At 46.6% G+C, this 20,623-nt stretch overlaps 1 protein-coding gene across 1 annotated transcript in view; it reads right to left on the bottom strand.

Annotated features, from left to right (window-relative positions):
* The window catches only part of LOC309556418 (uncharacterized protein), a gene marked incomplete at its 3' end in the record, with an annotated part of 185,571 nt that overhangs the window by 126,288 nt on the left and 38,660 nt on the right, over positions 1-20,623 (bottom strand). Inside the window, exons 4-5 of the mRNA XM_082258884.1 lie at positions 6,677-6,729; positions 3,697-3,773 (exon numbers count right to left, since the gene is read on the bottom strand). Coding sequence (XP_082115010.1) covers positions 3,697-3,773; positions 6,677-6,729 — 130 coding nt within the window. The remainder of the gene's footprint in view (positions 1-3,696; positions 3,774-6,676; positions 6,730-20,623) is intronic.

Genomic DNA, 20,623 nt, shown 5'->3' with positions numbered 1-20,623 from the left:
CTCTCCCACTGACACCAACGATGGAGCACAATTCCTCCCAATGACACCAAATATGGGGCATTGTTATTTCCCGCTGACATCGGGACCTTTTCTACTCCTAATAACAACAGTCCGTCCCCTCTAAAGTCTAAAGAACAATAAACTGGCCCTTTATTTAGAAAGTTTAAAAACCCTTGTAGTAAATCGTAAAAAAATAAATAAAATAAAAATAAAAAATAATGGTAATTTATTAAAGCTTTCACTTTTGTGTCAGATCTGAAAGCCCAGCTGAGCAGAGGACAATGTACAGCCATGGCCAAACGTTTTGAGAATGACACAAATATTAATTTTCACAAAGTCTGCTGCTTCAGTTTTTATTATGTCAATTTGCATATACAGTAATCCCCCGCTCCATCGCGGTTCAGTTTTTGCGGTCCCGGTAATTCGCGTTTTTTTTTGTAATGTTATTTTACTATATAAATCATTAAAAATGAAATATTTTTGTGTTTTCCATAGCTCTTGCTTTGTCTCTTAGTATCTTTTATGTGTTTAAATGAGTTTCTATTGTTTTAAAAGTGTGTTTAAAGACCTGAAAATGCTTTTACACGTACAGTGACAGTAAAAAAATCATGCCTACAATGTATTTTGATAGGGTTTTTCTATTTCGCGAGATTTCACTTTTCGCGGCTGGGTCCGGAACGTAACCCCCGCAATGGAGGGGGGTTTACTGTACTCCAGAATGTTATGAAGAGTAATCAGATGAATTGCAATTGATTGCAAAGTCCCTCTTTGCCATGAAAATTAACTTAATCCCATAAAAAACATTCCGACTTCATTTTTGAAGAAGGCTTCAGGGCGCCCAAGAAAGCCCAGCAAGCACCAGAACTGTATCCTATAGGTGATTCAGCTGCAGGATCGGGGAACACCACCAGTGCAGAGCTTGCTCAGGAATGGCAGCAGGCAGGTGTAAGTACATCTGCACGCACAGTGAGGAGAAGACTTTTGGAGGATGACCTGGTGTCAAGAATGGCAGCAAACAAGCCACTTCTCTCCAGGAAAAACATCAGGGTCAGACTGATCTTCTGCAAAGGTACAGGGATTGGACTGCTGAGGACTGGGGTAATTTTCTCTGATGAATCCCCTTTCCGATAGTTTTGAGCATCCGGAAAAGCCTTGTCCGGAGAAGAAAAGGGAAACGCTACCCTAGTCCTGTGTCATGCCAACAATAAGGCATCCTGAGACCATTCATGTGTGGGGTGGCTTCCCAGCCAAGGGATTGGGCTCACTCACAATTTCATCTAAGAACACATCAATTAATATAGAATGGTACAAAAACATCCTCCGAGAGCAACTTCTCCCAACCTTACAAAAACAGTTTGGTGAGGAAAAATGCCTTTTCCAGCATGATGAAGCACCTTGCCATTCTAAAGTGATAACTAAGGGGCTTGGGGAACAAAACATCTAAATTTTGGGTCCATGGCCAGGAAACTCCCCAGACCTTTATCCCATTGAGAACTTGTGGCCAATCCTCAAGAGGCGGGTGAAAAAAAAAAACCCCCACAGATTCTGAACAACTCCAAGCATTGATTATGTAAGAATGGGCTGCCATCAGTCAGGATGTGGCATAGAAGTTGATTGGCGGCATGCCAGTGCGAATTGCAGAGGTCTTGAAAAAGAAGGGTCAACACTGCAAATTTTGACTCTTTGCAAAAACTTCATGTAATTGTTAATAAAAGCTTTCGACATTTATGAAATGCTTGTAATTATACTTCAGTATCCCATAGTAACATCTGACAAAAAGATCTAAAAACTCAAAAGCAGCAGGCTTTGTGAAAATTATTATTTGTGTCATTCTCAAAACTTTTGGCCACAGCTGTAAGTTTACTTCCAATGATCACTACCTTCTTCTGGATCCCATGCCAAGTGGCTGCCCTGCGGCTTAGTGAACACAGGAGGTTGTTTGCTTGGCATGGGCGCCATTCACAGATGGTTGTAAGGTGGGGAGGTGGAGATTGTGACATCACTGCCTCGCCTCTCTCTGCTTTGTCCAATCAGAGAACGCTTTGTATTCATTGAGAAAATGCAGTTATCTCTGAATGGTGTGTGTGCCAAGCAGAAGATGACCCGCTTGGCACGGGACCTGGAAAACAGGCAATCAGTGGAGTAGCACTGACTAATACAGAGATGTCCAGCTTCCAGAGGGATCCCTCAGGTATGGTATATGCATAGATTCAAGCTGGACCAACGCATCTATGTAAAGGTAAAACCAGTGCTTTAAGTGGCCCAAAAGAGGTGCCGGTACTCTATTATAGCCTATAAATTTCCCCCCCCCCCCCCACCCCACATCAGGGTCCCCACAGAGCACCCCCCCCCCCTTGGCCTGGGCTGGGACTCCGGAGCAGGGGGACTTACTGGTGGTGACTGGTCTGGCTTTGGAGTGGGAAATATTCTTGGGGGGGGGGGCAATTGAGGGCGCAGATGTCCAAAATGAGCGTACTGGTACGCTAAGGCGCACGGAGAGGTGGCGGTATGCTCAAGAGCCATATTTGGATGTGGCGGTACTGAGTACCGGCGCACTTAAAGCACTGCCTGGAACTCCCCTTTCAAAAATATCCACTTTCCGACCGCCCGCATTGCACTGTGGATGGGCGGCTGGTGTAGGCCAATCAACGTCACCATACATCACTGCCTACTAATTCCGGGTGCAGGGCATGCGCATGCACGCCCCCCCCGACTGGCACCTGCTGCAATTGTACACAGCAGGAGCCTGTCAGCAAGTCCCGGCCAGTATTCACGACCAGGACATAGTGATCGGCTGTGTACATTCCCAGCCCAGAGTTCTGTGTTGACAATCACAATGTTGACTAGGCTGTCTGAGCAGAAGTGGGAGCGGGTACCTGTCAAAACTAGGTACCTGCTCCCCCCCCCAAAAAAAAAATGACATGCCAAATGTGGCATGTCAGGGGGTACTTTTGAGTGGAACTCCGCTTTAATCTCCTCTTCTCAAGAGAGAATAAATTCAGTTCCTCTAATCTTTCCTCATAGCTGAGCTCCTCCATGCCTCTTATCAGTTTGGTTGCCCTTCTCTGCACTTTCTCCAGTTCCCCGATATCCTTTTTGAGAACTGGTGCCCAAAACTGAACTGCATATTCCAGATGAGGTCTTACTAATGATTTGTACAGGGGCAAAATTATATCTCTCTCTCTGGAGTCCATTTCTCTCTTATTAGAAGAAAGGACTTTGCTTGCTTTGGAAACCGCAGCTTGGCATTGCTATTATTAAGCTTAGGATCTACCAGAACACCCAGATCCTTCTCCGCTATGGATTCCCCCAGTTCTACTCCCCCTAGTATGTATGATGCATGCATATTCTTACCCCCCAAGTGCAAAACTTTACATTTATCAACATTAAACCTCATTTGCCACATAATTGCCCAATGAAACAGTGCATTGAGATTGACTTGTAAGTTGGAGACATCCTGAAAGGAAGTTATTCAATTGCATAGCCTAGTGTCATCTGCAAAGACTGAAATGGTACTTTTAATCCCAGGCCCAATATCATTTATAAAGATATCAAAAAGTAAGGGTCCCAAAACTGAACCTTGGGGTACACCACTGATAACCTTAGACCATTCAGAGTAAGAATCATTAAACGATCATTAGTCGATGTTACCATGATGGTGAATAAAAGAAGAAGAATCTTAGTAAATCCGCATACCATGAGGTTGAGCATGATAAAGTTCTCCTTGGCCAGTATCTGAAGTTCTTCACTTTCTGCAAATACTTTCTTCAGAGCTGATGGAAGAGATTTGTAGAAGCATTATATTTATATAATTATTGTGATTTATTGGCAACATATTATAAAGTAGTATTTTCAGAGCCTCTACCTCTGGAGCTTACATATCACCGGATCTAATGAAAATAAAAAGTTTTCTTTATCCCTTAGAAATTAGCATGTTGATGAGAAAGTAAATGAGAAAGCAGGGAAGGAAAAATGCATGCAGATTAAACTTTAGCTTTAGGGCCATTTCACACTATATGCAGTGACATACGTTTTACCACATGCCTAGGGTGTGCTAGATGTGCCTGGGCACACCCTAATCATTACCCTGTAGGGTGCCGATTCCCCCTACTGCCTGCGTTTCCCCCCCATGCCATGACCCCCGGCAGTGCTGCTGGCTTCCCTCCTCTTCTCTCCCCCCTCCCCGATTCGCTCCTGCGTTGCAGTGTGAATTGGCCTTGAAATAGTAATTCCTGCAGCCCACAGTGGGGAACAGTGCCAGGATAAGGTCATTTAGAGCCCAGGACAAACATAACAAACTGTGCCCCCCCTCAAATGTATAGGCATTATGTGTCAGCAAAAAATTCCACCCCCCCCCCCAAAAAAAAATATATATTTAGCACTAATCTGAATGCTTATCACCTAAGCACAAATTCCCCGTCCTCCAAGTACAATTCCATCCCCCTGTCAGCACAAATCTCTGCCTTCCACCCCCTCCAAGATCAAATCCTCTCTCTCTCCAAATCCCCCCCAGCATAATCCCCCCCTCCAAAAAAAAAAAAAAAAATGAGCACTAATCGGCATGCTTATCACCTAAGCACAAATTCCCCCCTCCTCCCAGTACAACTTGCTGAAATCCCCCGTCAGCACAAATCTTTGCCCCCCCCCCCCACACCCAAATACCCAAACCCTCCACCCCTCTCCAAATTCCTCCAGCATAAATCCCCCTCCCCCAAAATAAAATCACCCCCCCCCCAGCACAAATCCTTTACCCCTCAAATTTCTTCTCTAAGCACAAAAACTCTCCCCCCCCCCACTCCAAATCTTCCCTCCCAGCATAAATCCCCCTCCCCCAAAATAAAATCACCCCCCCCAGCACAAATCCTTTACCCCTCAAATTTCTTCTCTAAGCACAAAAACTCTTCCCCCCCACTCCAAATCTTCCCTCCCAGCACAAATCCCCCTCAATTATCCCTCTTAGCACAACCCCCCCCCCCCATAAAATAATTCCTCTTCTAGCACAAACTCCCTCCCCCCACTACCATATCACCTCTTCTAGCACACACCCTACAAACCACCTGTCCTAGCACAAATCCTCTTCTTCCATCCCCCCTCCCAACACAAACCCTCCAAATCAGCATTCCTAGCAAACCACCCTAATTTCCCCTCCTATAACAACTCTTATCCCCTGCCACCCTCCAAACATGAATCCCCCCCCTCCAATCTCCTTTCGATACCACAGTGCCCAGGGCAGCCGTCCCTCCTGCCCACCCCTTGTCCTGGCCCTCGGGGGGGGGGGGATTCATTGTCGTTTCGGACTCAGCAGTATACATATCGCCTGGCAGTATGCAACTAGAGAAAACCCACCCAAACATAGGAGAAGACACACAGGGGTGGATTTACTAAAGGCAAAAAAAAAAAAAACTGTGCACTCTGCAAGTGAAGTTGCTCCAGAGCTTACTAAATGCGCAAGAGTTCTGTTGACTTCCATCATCCAATCATGTGCTAGCAAAAATGCTGTTTTTTTTCCATGTATGTGATTGGGTATTCTTTGCAATGTAAAGCTTCGCCTCATTTACTGAGTTCTGGAGCAACTGCACTTGCAAAGTGCACAATTAATTTGCCTTTAGTATATCCACCCCAATGACTGCATGCGAAGGGGCAGAGAGGCAGAGGGACAGAGGGGCAGAGGGACAGAGGGGCAGAGGGACAGAGGGGCAGAGGGACAGAGGGGCAGAGGGGCAGAGGGACAGAGAGGCAGAGGGACAGAGGGACAGAGAGGCAGAGGGGCAGAGGGGCAGAGAGGCAGAGGGGCAGAGAGGCAGAGGGGCAGAGGGGCAGAGGGGCAGAGAGGCAGAGGGGCAGAGAGGCAGAGGGGCAGAGGGGCAGAGGGACAGAGAGGCAGAGGGACAGAGAGGCAGAGGGACAGAGAGGCAGAGGGACAGAGAGGCAGAGGGGCAGAGAGGCAGAGGGGCAGAGAGGCAGAGGGACAGAGGGACAGAGAGCCAGAGGGACAGAGAGGCAGAGGGGCAGAGAGGCAGAGAGCCAGAGAGGCAGAGGGGCAGAGGGGCAGAGGGGCAGAGGGGCAGAGAGGCAGAGGGGCAGAGAGGCAGAGGGGCAGAGGGGCAGAGGGACAGAGAGGCAGAGGGACAGAGAGGCAGAGGGACAGAGAGGCAGAGGGACAGAGAGGCAGAGGGACAGAGGGACAGAGAGGCAGAGGGACAGAGAGGCAGAGGGACAGAGAGGCAGAGGGACAGAGAGGCAGAGGGACAGAGAGGCAGAGGGACAGAGAGGCAGAGGGACAGAGAGGCAGAGGGGCAGAGGGACAGAGGGACTGAGAGGCAGAGGGGCAGAGAGGCAGAGGGGCAGAGAGGCAGAGGGACAGAGAGGCAGAGAGGCAGAGGGGCAGAGGGGCAGAGGGGCAGAGGGGCAGAGGGGCAGAGAGAAACAGAACCCAAAACCCAGTGCTGCTTAATTTAATCAAGCCACATGATTATTTATTAAAACAATGATGTGCCTAATCAATCTATAGAAACCAATCAGACTTTAGAATAAGGAGACTGGCCAATGAAAGACACATTTACATTGGTCACTTGCTACAGGATGCCATATTGAATAAGGTTGGGTGTGATGTGGGTCCCCCATAGAAGAGGAATATTGTCTTGTGTGAGGACAGGAATCTGGATGGGTAGATTACCTTGGCAGTACTGACAATCCTCCAAATGGTGGATCACCATCAGCGGTTTATTACTGCAAGAAAAACAAGAAATGAACAATGACATCAGCATGGATAAAGCAACAGGACACAGCCTAAGAACAATAGGGAATAAACTGAACACTGCTGGGGGCTTGTTACATTGTTAGCTTGAAAACAGATACAAGTCTAACAAGTTCAACCAGAGAGACAAAAAATAAAATAAAAATCCCACCATGGGGGATATTTATAAAACAGTGAATGTACCCTTCACCAAACATTCACTGGTGGTGAATTCGCTGCTTTATAAATATTAGACATGTGCAATGCGTTTCAGTTCTGTTTCGGGCAAACTTTTGGTTATTTGGAGACTCGGATGTATCCAAATCTGCAAAGAAAATAGTAAAGAATTTTGTTATTTTAGAAATATCAGACGGCGGAGCAGGCATACGGCGGGAGCCTTAGACGAAACCGGAGGTTTTTCCTTTTTCAGGTCTGGTGGTGCAGCGGGCGTCGTGATTGACGATGGATCTATTTTGGGGAACATTTTTTTTGTAAATAAAGGAATTGGCAAAAACTCGTGTATTGTCTTTATTCACTTTTTACACATTTTTGGTGAATGGGTAAAATGGGGGCTTCCAGATTCCAATAAGCCCCCTACCCGCAGGCCCCCCACAACCACCGGCCAGGGTTGTGGGCAAGAGGCCCTTGCCTCCATCAACATGGGGACAAAGTGCTTTTGGGCAGAGTCCCCCCCCCCCCTCCATATGTTGAGGGCATGTGGCCTGGTATGGTTCAAGGAGGAGGGGCGCTCGGCTCGTCCTCCACTTTCTTGGCCTGCCAGGCAGCATGCTCGGATAAGGGTCTGGTATGGATATTTGGGGGGACCCCATGCTGGGTTTTTTTCTTTTAATTTTGGCGTGGGGTTCCCCTTAATATCTATACCACGCACATCAGAGTTCTTATTTACAAAACTCCCAATTTTGCTCATCCTTCTTGACGGCTATGTTAGTGGCTATGGGTGTCTGTGCTGGCTGGCTCTACAGCCTGTATGGCTATTAAAATGGCTATTTAAAGCGGAGTTCCAGCCATTTACTCACCTGTCCAACGGTCCAGCGATGCGGCCGCCGGAAGCCTCGATCCTCTCCCTCGGCGCCGGCATCACTGCTGTGGGCACCCGGCTGTTACAGTTTGCGGCTTCACAGCCGGGTACCCACTGCGCATGCGCGAGTCGCGCTGCGCGCCGTGATTGGCCGGCAATCTTCTGGGACCTCTGACGTGTCCCAGAAGATTGCAGGGAGGGAGGGGGAGAGGAGAACTTCCGCTCAGGGCGCCGCGGCGCTCCGAGCGGAAGTGGGAGCGGGTACCTATCAAAACTAGGTACCCGCTCCCCCCCCCAAAAAATGACATGCCAAATGTGGCATGTCGGGGGGTCAGGACTCCCTAAAGCGGAAGTTCCACTTTTGGGTGGAACTCCGCTTTAAGTTCCACCAAATTGGCAGCCATGCTTAGGGAATTATGTACAGTAAACCCCCGCTCCATCGCCGTTCAGTTTTTGCGGTCCCGGTATATTGCGTTTTTTTCTGTAATGTTATTTTACTACAGTGCCTTGCGAAAGTATTCGGCCCCCTTGAACTTTTCGACCTTTTGCCACATTTCAGGCTTCAAACATAAAGCTATAAAACTGTACTTTTTTGTGAAGAATCAACAAGTGGGACACAATCATGAAGTGGAACGAAATTTATTGGATATTTCAAACTTTTTTAACAAATAAAAAACTGAAAAATTGGGCGTGCAAAATTGTTCAGCCCCCTTACGTTAATATTTTGTAGCGCCACCTTTTTCTGCGATTACAGCTGTAAGTCGCTTGGGGTATGTCTCTATCAGTTTTGCACATCGAGAGACTGAAATTTTTGCCCATTCCTCCTTGAAAAACAGCTCAAGCTCAGTGAGGTTGGATGGAGAGCGTTTGTGAACAGCAGTTTTCAGTTCTTTCCACAGATTCTCGATTGGATTCAGGTCTGGACTTTGACTTGGCCATTCTAACACCTGGATATTTTTATTTGTGAACCATTCCATTGTAGATTTTGCTTTATGTTTTGGATTATTGTCTTGTTGGAAGACAAATCTCCGTCCCAGTCTCAGGTCTTTTGCAGACTCCATCAGGTTTTCTTCCAGAATGGTCCTGTATTTGGCTCCATCCATCTTCCCATCAATATTAACCATCTTCCCTGTCCCTGCTGAAGAAAAGCAGGCCCAAACCATGATGCTGCCACCACCATGTTTGACAGTGGGGATGGTGTGTTCAGGGTGATGAGCTGTGTTGTTTTAACGCCAAACATAACGTTTTGCATTGTTGCCAAAAAGTTTGATTTTGGTTTCATCTGACCAGAGCACCTTCTTCCACATGTTTGGTGTCTCCCAGGTGGCTTGTGGCAAACTTTAAACTACACTTTTTATGGCTATCTTTAAGAAATGGCTTTCTTCTTGCCACTCTTCCATAAAGGCCAGATTTGTGCAGTATACGACTGATTGTTGTCCTATGGACAGAATCTCCCACCTCAGCTGTAGATCTCTGCAGTTCACCCAGAGTGATCATGGGCCTCTTGGCTGCATCTCTGATCAGTCTTCTCCTTGTATGAGCTGAAAGTTTAGAGGGACCGCCAGGTCTTCGTAGATTTGCAGTGGTCTGATACTCCTTCCATTTCAATATTATCGCTTGCACAGTGTTCCTTGGGATGTTTAAAGCTTGGGAAATCTTTTTGTATCCAAATCCGGCTTTAAACTTCTCCACAACAGTATCTCAGACCTGCCTGGTGTGTTCCTTGTTCTTCATGATGCTCTCTGCGCTTTAAACGGACCTCTGAGACTATCACAGTGCAGGTGCATTTATACAGAGACTTGATTACACACAGGTGGATTCTATTTATCATCATTAGTCATTTAGGTCAACATTGGTTCATTCAGAGATCCTCACTGAACTTCTGGAGAGAGTTTGCTGCACTGAAAGTAAAGGGGCTGAAAAATTTTGCACGCCCAATTTTTCAGTTTTTTATTTGTTAAAAAAGTTTGAAATATCCAATAAATTTCGTTCCACTTCATGATTGTGTCCCACTGGTTGTTGACTCTTCACAAAAAATTACAGTTTTATATCTTTATGTTTGAAGCCTGAAATGTGGCAAAAGGTCGAAAAGTTCAAGGGGGCCGAATACTTTCGCAAGGCACTGTATATAAATCATTAAAAATTAAATATTACTTGCTCTGTCTCTAAGTATCTTTTATGTGTTTAAATTAGTTTCTATTGTTTTAAAAGTGTGTTTAAAGACCTCAAAATGCTTTTACACGTACAATGACAGTAAAAAAAAATGGATTTTTGTAAGATCTTACCGTAAAATCCTTTTCTCTTAAGCTCATTGACAGACGTAGTCTTCTTGATTCTCAAGAGCTGGGGGGTTATGTTGTCTCCGCAGGAGTAGGACTAGGCAGAAAGACAAAACGTTCTGGCTCCACCTTAGGGGCAGTCCCTGAGGGTATATCCTCCCTCTCTCTGCTACAGGGAATCAGTTCTGTTTTAAAGCAGTATAGAGAATTTAACCCAACCCAACTCAATGATAGAGGGGCGGGTACTACGTCTGTCAATGAGCTTAAGAGAAAAGGATTTTACGGTAAGATCTTACAAAAATCCATTTTTCTCTATCGCTCATTGACAGACGTAGTCTTCTTGATTCTCAAGAGCTGGGACATCCAGAAGCAGTGCCACAAAATGAGGGGTGGGATTGACAGAATCAAAATCCAATCTAGAAGGCCCAACCGGAGCCAACCAGAAGTATCAAAGGACTCATCGAGTAAACAGATGAGACCTACCCCACAAATCCTCGAGGTAGACCAACAGTCTCCTCAAACAGTGGCCTGCAGGAACCTTGCAGCCAGAAGAGGCATCTGACGATGCCATCACATAAACCTTATACAATATTGTAAAGGTATGAACCGACTACTAAACAGTCGCCTTGAAAACCTGAACCACTGACGCCTGATGGCGGAAGGTCCAGGAAACTCTAAGCGCCCGAGTAGAATGCGCCTTAACAGGGAACGGGGGATCCCGACCCTTAGATAAAATAAGCCTATACCACCGTCTGTCTGATCCATCTAAAGATGGTCACAGCAGAACAGGCAACCCCTTCTTAGGGCCATCCGTGATCACAAACAGTGAATCCGTCTTACAAATTGAATCCGTAGTATTCAAGTATATCCTGATCGCCCGAACTACATCCAAGGAATGCCATGCAAATTCTCGAGGATGATTGGGCTAAGGACATAGGAAGGACAATACACTGTCCTTATTCAATGAAACTTTGAAACCACCTTAGAAGGAAGGATGGATTCGGATGAAGAACAACCTTATCCCTATGAACCACCAGATCTGGGGAACAACAGTATAATGCAGCCAGTTCTGACGCCCTGCGTGCAGAAGTGATAGCCACCAAGAAGACCACCTTCTGGGATAAAGTAAGCAAGGGAATCTCCCTGATATTTTCAAAGGGAGGTGTCTGAAGAACCGACAGCACCAAATTAAGATCCCAGGATGGTAACGGCGCGTGCACTGGCAGAGCCAGGTGTCGCACCCCCTGGATGAAATTCCGCACCAAGGAATGAGTAGACAAAAGCTTCTGAAAGAAGATAGCAAATGCTGAAACCAGACCCTTGATAACACTCAAGGCCAGCTTCTGCTCAACTCCCTGTTGCAGAAAGCCAATATTCGGACTACCGAATAAAGATGTAGATGGAACCCAAGGGATTCACATCACACAATATAAGACTTCCATGTACGATGATAATCTTTCTGGAAGTCGCTTTCCTTGTTTTAACTAGAGTAGGAATAACTGAAGCTGACAATCCCTTGTCCTTCAGCACCTGGGTCTCAATAACCAGGCCGTTTAAAACCAGCGATCGTAAAGCAGGATGGAAGATCGGTCCCTGAGACAGTAGATCCTCCCTGAGAGGAAGTCTCCACGGGACGTCCGCCATCAGTCTGACCAAGTCGGCGTAACAAGCTCGACGAGGCCAGTCCGGAGCTGCCAGGATTACTGGAATTCCTTCCTCCTCTATCTTGCGAAGAAGTCTTGGCAGTAACCCAAGAGGAGGGAAGGCATACATTAGCTGGTATTGCCCCCACGGGGCGATCAGTGCGTCTGCGGTTTCTGCTAGAGGATCGCGGGAGCGAGCCACGAATCTCTGAACTTTCCTGTTGAATCGAGATGCCAACAGATCCATATCCGGGGTGCCCCATCGTAGGCACAACTGGTGGAAAACGTCTGGATGGAGGGACCATTCCCCCTGATCCAGAGTCTGACGGCTGAGATAATCTGCCTGCCAATTCTCCACCCCCGGAATGAACACCGCAGAGATTGCTGGAACAAATCGTTCCGCCCAGCGAAGAATGCAAGCCACTTCTTTGGCCGCTCGGACACTCTTGGTGCCCCCCTGGTGATTGACATAAGCCACGGCCGTGGCGTTGTCCGACTGGATCCGAACCGGGCTGCCCTGGAGCTGCTCGGTCCAGTGAATCAGACAAAGTCTGATCGCTCTCAGTTCCAATACATTTATCGGTAACCTGGATTCTTCCGGGGACCAAAGTCCCTGGACAGATAACTGACCGAGAATTCCTCCCCATCCGGATAGACTGGCATCCGTGGTCACTGTCGTCCAATATATTGGCAGAAATGACTTTCCCTGGCTGAGCATCGGAGACCGAAGCCACCAGACCAGAGACTCTCTGGTCTGTTTGCTCAATCGGATCTGATTGTCCAGGGATTCCGGATTCCGATTCCATCTGAGAGGAATCTCTTGCTGAAGAATTCGGGTATGGGACTGGGCAAATGGGACTGCTTCGAAGGAAGCCACCATCAACCCCAGACCCCTCATGCAAGTCCGAAGGGAAGACCAGCTGTTGGTGGACTGCTGATTGAATCTTTCGGAGTTTCCCTACCGGAAGAAAAAACTCTTGTCCTGACTGTGTCTAGAATTAGACCCAGATATTCGAGCCTCTGGGTGGGAACCAGAAATGACTTTTGCTGGTTCACCAGCCACCCGAATTCCTGTAAAGAAATCATAGTAATTTCTATGTTTTGTAGCAAGGTCTGAGGAGACTCTGCATGAAGCAGAAGATCGTCTAGGTAACCTAGAATCGATATGCCTCTTTGGCGCAGAAGTGCCAACATTGGGGCCAACACCTTCGTGAAGACCCGCGGAGCCGTGGCGAGACCGAGAGGTAACGCCACAAACTGATAGTTGTTCTCTTCTACGGAAAAACGTAGAAACCGCTGATGTCCTGCGAAAATGGGAATGTGAAGATATGCGTCCTAGATGTCTATGGACGCTAGGACATCCCCTGGATGCAGAAAGGCTGCTACTGTGCGAATGGACTCCATTCTGAATCTTCTTATGTAGACAAAAGAATTGAGTGCCCTTAAGTCCAGAATTGGACGCACTTTGCCCTCTTTCCTGGGTATTGTAAATAGGTTTGAATAAAAACCCCTGAAAGCGTTCTGTCCAAGGAACGTGGACTACCACTCCTTGTTGTAGTAAATCCGTGACTGCTCTCCACAGATCGTCTAAACGATCCGGGGATAGTCGGCTATTGGAAGGGAAGAATCGCGCCGGTGGGAGAGATCGAGGCTCGATCTTGTACCCTGACCTTATGACTTCGCAAACCCATCTGTCCGGGATTCTGGAAAGCCATGGATCCGGGAACCGGCGAAGACGTCCCCCCACCCCAGTTATGGGTGGGGGGCGCACCTTCAGGCTTTGGACGGTTTATCTTCAGGTCTAGAGGGGGCGGGCTTTTGCTTGCCCGACCAACGACCCCTGACGCCTCCTGCAGGAGCTTTGGAGGACTTAATTTTTTCACCCGCGGGACGAAAAAAACCTCTTGTGAGCAGAAAAAGAAGGCCCTCGTCTTTGACGAGTTCCTTTACCTTTAAAATTTTGCGGTAAAAAGGTGCTCTTTCCACCCGTGAGATCCTTAATGATCTCATCTAAGTTGGCTCCAAATAGACGCTCTACTAAAAAGGGGATATTAGCCAATGCTTTTTTGGAACCTTGGTCGGCTAACCAACCTTTTAGCCACAGTGTACGCTTGACAACCACCGCTGAGACAGATGCTCGCGCCAATAATGAAGTGGCGTCTAACGCCGCATCACACACAAACTGTAACCCCTGTATCATCTGTTCCAACAAATCTGATACCGCCTGAGGGACCTCTTCTAGGTCCCGGCGTAACCACTTGGTCCATTCAGTTACAGCCTGTGAAACCAGACCAATAGCAATTATTGGTCTGAAAGCTGATCCAATCAAGGTAAACATGGTGCGAGACATAGCTTCTATCTTGCGATCCACTGGATCTTTAAAAGACGAAGCGTCTTCTAGAGGAATAACCTTGGCTTTATTCAATCTAGCAATTGGTGAATCCACCACAGGTGGTTCTGTCCATTTCTTAATGAGGGTTTCCTCAAACGGATAACGCCTGTTAATGCGTTTAGAAATAGTAGAAATGCGTTTTGGCAGACTCCATTCTTCTTTGATTGGATTGCCAAAACATTTGGGCAATGGAAAAAACCTTCGCCACTAGATGCGTTTTTAGTCCCAAAAGGGATTTCAGTTTCAGCTATTTCTGACGGAATACCCTGTAATCTTAAGGTCTCTTGAACAGATACAATGAGTGCGTTTACCAACGCTTCCTCTCTGGCTATGGCTGATGCCGAAACATCCTCCTCACTGTCTGAAAAGACAGGACCCGAGACACCAATCCCAGATGAAGTACCTGCAACTGCAGAAATAGGCTCAGAGTCTGAATCCGAGGTTTCAGATAATAAGGGGTTAGGCGGGGGTCGCTTACTTGCGCCCTGTCCCTGACAAGCCACTTCCACCCGGGACACAAGCTTCCATAATAGCGGACAATGATTTAATCGTCAGTGGGGTGCTGGAGGATCCCGCAGACCCCTCGAGGGGATCCGGAGGAGATACATGAGTGGCAGGGTCCATGATAATTCAGGACACCTTTGCCAGAAAACACAAAAAAACTTTTTTTTTTTTTTTTTTTTAAATAAAAAATACCTCTTTTTTTTTTTTTTTTTAAATTTTTTTTTTTTTTTTTATGTGTCTCCCCCTAGCGCAATAGCGCCCCTCAGAGTACCTGCTTCTCGATCCCACAGAGAGAGAGAGAGACCCCCAAGGCTCACCAACCGATGCAGTGAAGTTTCCAACCAACTGCAGTCAGCGTCTGTCTTTACAGACTGGAAGGAGCTGTTGCTTTTTCCCGGGTAGAAGGACGTGGCTCCGCCCCCTGTGTACGCCTTCCGGCGTTCCCAGCTCTCCACGAGGTAGCTGGGCTCATGAAACATGGCCGCCCCCATATAGGAGACATTAGACTCCAAAAACATGGCGGCCGGCGTGACCTGAGGACATGCATGCACCTGGTCTACGGCAAAATGGCGGCGGACCGCCGAAATCGTTTTTCCCAGCACATCCACCTGCATCTCTGCTGAGTGGCGATTGATAGATCTACAGGAGATACACTACAAATAAGGTAGGATTATACCTCCTATGTCTGCTGCAATGCTACAGTCTGCTGGGTAGAGTGTTAGCTCTCAAACCAAGTCCACTTCCCACAAACACATACTGTATTTACAAGGGGGACTTTTAGTGTCAGATATATACTGACCATGTATGGAGGGGCCCATAATTCATACTGCCTCATAACGAGGAAAGAAAAAAGGGAACGTTTACTCACCATACCCAACCGACAGGCACCCTCTCTTCACAATACCCTCTCCACCGGGGTGGGGGGTTGTGGACCACTCCGGACGCCTCAACTCTCAGGTTCCTGGCGTCCAAGCGAGACTTTTAACTCGCAAGGTCAGTCCCTCCACTGGGACTCCGTCGCGGCCGACCCAGCGCGGAGCTCTGGTCTGCACGCGCTCGTAGGCAGAAACCGGGGTGACCACTGGATCTCAACATCCAGCCCGTCGCCCGGCCCCGCATACTTACTTGAATGTGTCGCGGCCGACCAAGCGCAATGCAATGGTCTGCGCGCGCTCGTAGGCCGGCTGGGGTGACCACAAGTGTCGCCCAGTCCGGCGTTTTTTGCTTGAAGATCTCACAGGAAAAAACACTGGAGAAAAAACTACCTAAAAAATATTTCTTCTAAAGAAAAAATCTTGCCAGGACCAAAAAGATCCCAGCAAGGAGCTTAGGTCCTTACTCCTGACTAGACAGAAAAAAACTGATTCCCTGTAGCAGAGAGAGGGAGGATATACCCTCAGGGACTGCCCCTAAGGTGGAGCCAGAACGTTTTGTCTTTCTGCCTAGTCCTACTCCTGCGGAGACAACATAACCCAGCTCTTGAGAATCAAGAAGACTACGTCTGTCAATGAGCGATAGAGAAAAACATGCCTACAGTGTATCTTAATAGGGTTTTTCTATCTCGCAGATTTTCACTTTTCGCGGGTGGGTCCGGAATGTAACCCCCGCGATGGAAGGGGGTTTACTGTATAAGAGAAAATGACCATGTGGATGTTTTAAGCATTCGTGCAGGCACAATCACCGTATTGTTTGTAATATATAGTTTATAAGGTTTAACCACTTCTGAACCGGAAAGGTTTTACCCCCTTAATGACCAGGCCATTTTATGCGATTTGCCACTGCGTTACTTTAACTGGCAATTGCGTGGTCGTGCGATGCTGTACCTAAATAAAATTGATGTCTTTTTTTCCCACAAATAGAGCTTTCTTTTGGTGGTATTTGATCACCTGTGCGATTTTTTTGCGCTATAAACAAAAAAGGGCGACAATTCTGAAAAAAAAAAAAATATATATATTTTTCACATTCTGCTATATAACATTCCCAATAAAAAAATATGTAAATGGATGTGTCTGAGCCCCCTTAACATAGCAATGCTAGAATAGAGGTGCTCACTCCTGGGCTTCTATCTCTTCTATCTCTACTTCTCTCTCTTTCTTTCCTTTTTTGTCTTCTTCCAGATTTGTTATGACTTTGTGATTTAGCCAGGTTGGGGTCAGGGGTCGCTGACCCCATGGTAGCTCCGACTGTGGCGTTCACCCTTCTTGCCCTATGACCCTGAAGTGATTGAGGTCAGGTGGGGGGCGGCACGCACCTTTCGGAGATGCCTGGGCACACATCGCCATGTTGGTGACCGGGCGCTCTGAGCTTTGTGGCAAACTATGGGAGGGGTATGGTTTTCATGGTTAATCCTCTGAAACTGATTTTGATGCGTACTCCTTTACCTGATTTTCCTCTCATGAGCTCCATGTGCTTCATATTCTTTCTTGTGAATTGTATTGTTGTACTGTTTGACTCATTCTGTTTCATTTGTTCATGTTTGATTTGATTTGAAAGCAAAAACTCAATAAAAATTATTGGAAATGAAAAAAAAATTTAAAAATCAAATTTTTTCATCAATTTAGGCCAATATATATTCTGCTACATATTTTTGGTAAAAAAAATAATCACAATAAGTGTGTATTGATTGGTTTGCGCAAAAGTTATCGCGTCTGCAAACTAAGGGAAAGGTTTATGTCATTTTTATTTATTTATATTTTTTACTAGTATTGGCGGCGATCTGTGATTTTTAGCGGGACTGCGATATTGCGGCAGACAGATCGGATCCCTAAAGCCCCGTACACACGTACCGATCGTCGGCATACAAATGTTCGTCTTTTCTCCCCGGGATGTCGGTGTCTGTTGAAAAGTGCAAAGACAGCACAAGGACAGCACAAGAATTTTGTCTGCAGACTTCAGCTGACTGCAGAAGTGATGTCATGTAATGGTTAACTTTCCCTGTGTTTTTAATTTTCTGAGCATGCCCAGTCTTGCAAATCTGCGGTCTGTCGGCCGAATTCTGTACTGACAGGCGAACAATCGTCCGTTCTGGTGTCCGCAGACAAAAATTTTCATGTTTGCAAGAAAGACTTTTGTCCGCGGATTGTGCGCAGACAGCTGTCGGAGGCACCATACTAACACGCGTACAATCGGCAGATCTTTCGTCCGCCGACGTTTGTATGCCGACGATCGGTACGTGTGTACGGGCCTTAACTGATATTTTTGACACTTTTGGGGGGACCAGTGACATTACTACAGTAATCAGTGCTATAAATATGCACTCTTACCGTAATAATGACACTGGCAGGGAAGGGGTTAACACCAGAGGCGATCAAAGGGTTAAATGTGTCCCTAGGGGGTGTTTTCTAACTGTGTGGGGGATGGGCTTACTGAATGAACACAGAGACCTGTATTCCTAAATAAGAGGAACACAGGATCCCTGTGTTCATTGCTGACAAAACAGCGGTGTGCCATGTTTAAAATGGCAGACCGCCGTTCTGCCTCCATGGTGAGCGATCGCGGGTTCCCGACGAACATCGCAGCCGCCGGACCCGCTGATTGGCTCCCCCTGTATACAATCATCGCGCGCGCGCGCCTCCCACTACCGGCCCTGCGAAGCGACGTCATTTTGTGGGACAGAGCTGACCTGCCGTAGTATAAGTGCGGCGGGTGGTCGGCAAGCGGTTAAAAAAAAAGACATAGGTCCAGTTCCGTCTATGTGCGTGTGATTTTTATTCCCTAATTGCCGTATTGTTTGTAATATGCATATCTCCTATGATTATCAATTTTGAAAAAATAACAATATTTTTCACATTTTTTTATATGAAATTCTCAAAAAAAAAAAAAAGGTAAAAATCAAAATGTTTTAACATTTTAGGCCAATTTGTTTTCTGCTACATATTTTTGGTAAAAAAATCGCAAAATAAGCGTATTTTGATTGGTTTGCGAAAAAGTTATTGCGTTTAATAACTACGGGAAAGATTTTTGTCATTTTTATTGTTTTTTTTTTTTTTTTTTTAACGAGTAATGGCGGCGATCTGCGATTTTTTTTTTGCGGGACTGCGACATTGCGGCGGACAGATCGGACCTCTGACTGACATTTTTGACACTTTTGGGAGTACCAGTGACATTACTACAGTAATCAGTGCTATACATATGCACTGTTACTGTAAAAATGACACTGGCAGGGAAGGGGTTAACTTTATTGGTGATCAGTGGGTTAAATGTATCCCTAGGGGCGTGATTCTAACTGTGGGGGGGCGTGGCTTGTGATGTAACCACAGAGACATACAATCCTACATAGCAGGATCGTATGATCTCTGTAGTTACATCAGGGAGAATGACAGGTGGCTTTGTTTACATCAGCCGTCTGCCTTACTCCCTCTCCACCTGGAGATCGCGAGTGACCGGCAGACATCGGAGCCGCCGGTCACTCGCGCGGGGATGCCAGGGAACGAGCGGGGGCGGGAGCGCGCCTCTGTCGGCGCGCACTCGCCCCCTACAGGCTCCTGGGCGAGCGACGTAGTACTACGTCGGTTTGCCAAGGAGCGCCAGACTGCCGCAGTAAATGTACTTGCGGCGGTCAGCAAGTGGTGAAGACATTCGTAAGGCAATTTTTTTTTTTTTTAATACGGAGACTCCATAGCGTAGCACAGGGCAGATCCCATAAAACCACAGGACAGGGAGAAGAAGATGCAGGAAATAGTTTTATAACATTGATTTTGCCCACATGACATATAAATCAAAGAGAGAAAAAAAAATTGTGCTGAAGACTATTTTAAAAATACATTCCAACCACTTATTCCAAGTAAGATCTTCCTGTAGGCAGCCAATCACAATGTGCTGAGTAGGTTTTAGATTTGGAGATTTCCTCGGTGATAAGAGTATATAGAAGGTCAGACACAAATAGTATGAAGTTCCTTGTAGGAGTTTGCAGGGGCGAGCTGACCTGTGAAATATGAGGATGTCGTTGTGACAAGGATAACTTCCCTGTGTGTAATGAGACGTGTTACACAGGGATTGACTGATACATTCCTTTTCAGATTTTTCATCAGAATTACTTTATTTTCGGATGTTTCACCCAATCAGGGCCAGGATAAGGGGTGGGCAAAAGAGGGCAGATGCCCTGGGTGCAGCATTAAAGTAATTGTAAAGTCTCTATTATTTATTTTTTTAAATAACAAACATGTTATACTTACCTCCTCTGTGCACAGAGCATCCCGGATCCTCCTCTTCTCGGGTCCCTCGTTCCTTCTCCTGGCCCCTCCCTGCTGTTGAGTGCCCCCCACAGCAAGCAGCTTGCTATGCGGGGCACCTGAGCCGAGCTGCAGCTCCGTGTGTCCATTCGCCTCCTCTCTCTCCTGATTGGCAGCCACGGGAGCCAATAGCGCCGTGGCTGTGTCCCAGTCAATCAGGAGGGAGTGGGACTTGTGGACATCAATGGACAGAAGGACCTCATGTAAGTATTAGGGGGTGGTGGGGAGGCTGCTGCACACAGAAGGCTTTTTATCTTAATTCAAAGAATGCATTAAGATAAAGAAAAACCTTCCTGACTTTACAACTCCTTTAATATGTGGAGGGGGGTGCACAGTAAAAGCTTTAGCGCCTCTATTCTTCGGAACCTCAATGACAGCAGTTTGCCATCTTTAGCCTGGGCACCGGATGACCTTGTCCCAGCACTGCACCCAGCGTCTAATGTACCAGGAAGGAGGGAAAGGTTTACCATGCACTACTACAGATCCTCAACATTGCAACACTCTTAAATATACCTCCCAAGCTTGTCCAAGGGTGGACATGAGTGAAACCTTTAAATACGTGAAGGGTGTGAATAAGGTTCAAGAGGGCAGTATTTTCAATATGAAGCCAAGAACAAGAGTACATAACCTCCAAATAGCAGGAGGAAAGTTCAGAACTAACCTTAGAAAATAGTTTACTGAAAATATATATATATATATATATATATATATATACAAACAATGTTACCAAAAGTATTGGGACGCCTGCCTTTACACGCACATGAACTTTAATGGCATCCCAGTCTTAGTCCGTAGGGTT

Source organism: Pelophylax lessonae, assembly GCF_965119305.1.
Source record: "Pelophylax lessonae genome assembly, chromosome: 5".
Classification (NCBI taxonomy): Eukaryota; Metazoa; Chordata; class Amphibia; order Anura; family Ranidae; genus Pelophylax; species Pelophylax lessonae.
This window is presented reverse-complemented; position numbering and strand designations above follow the sequence as displayed.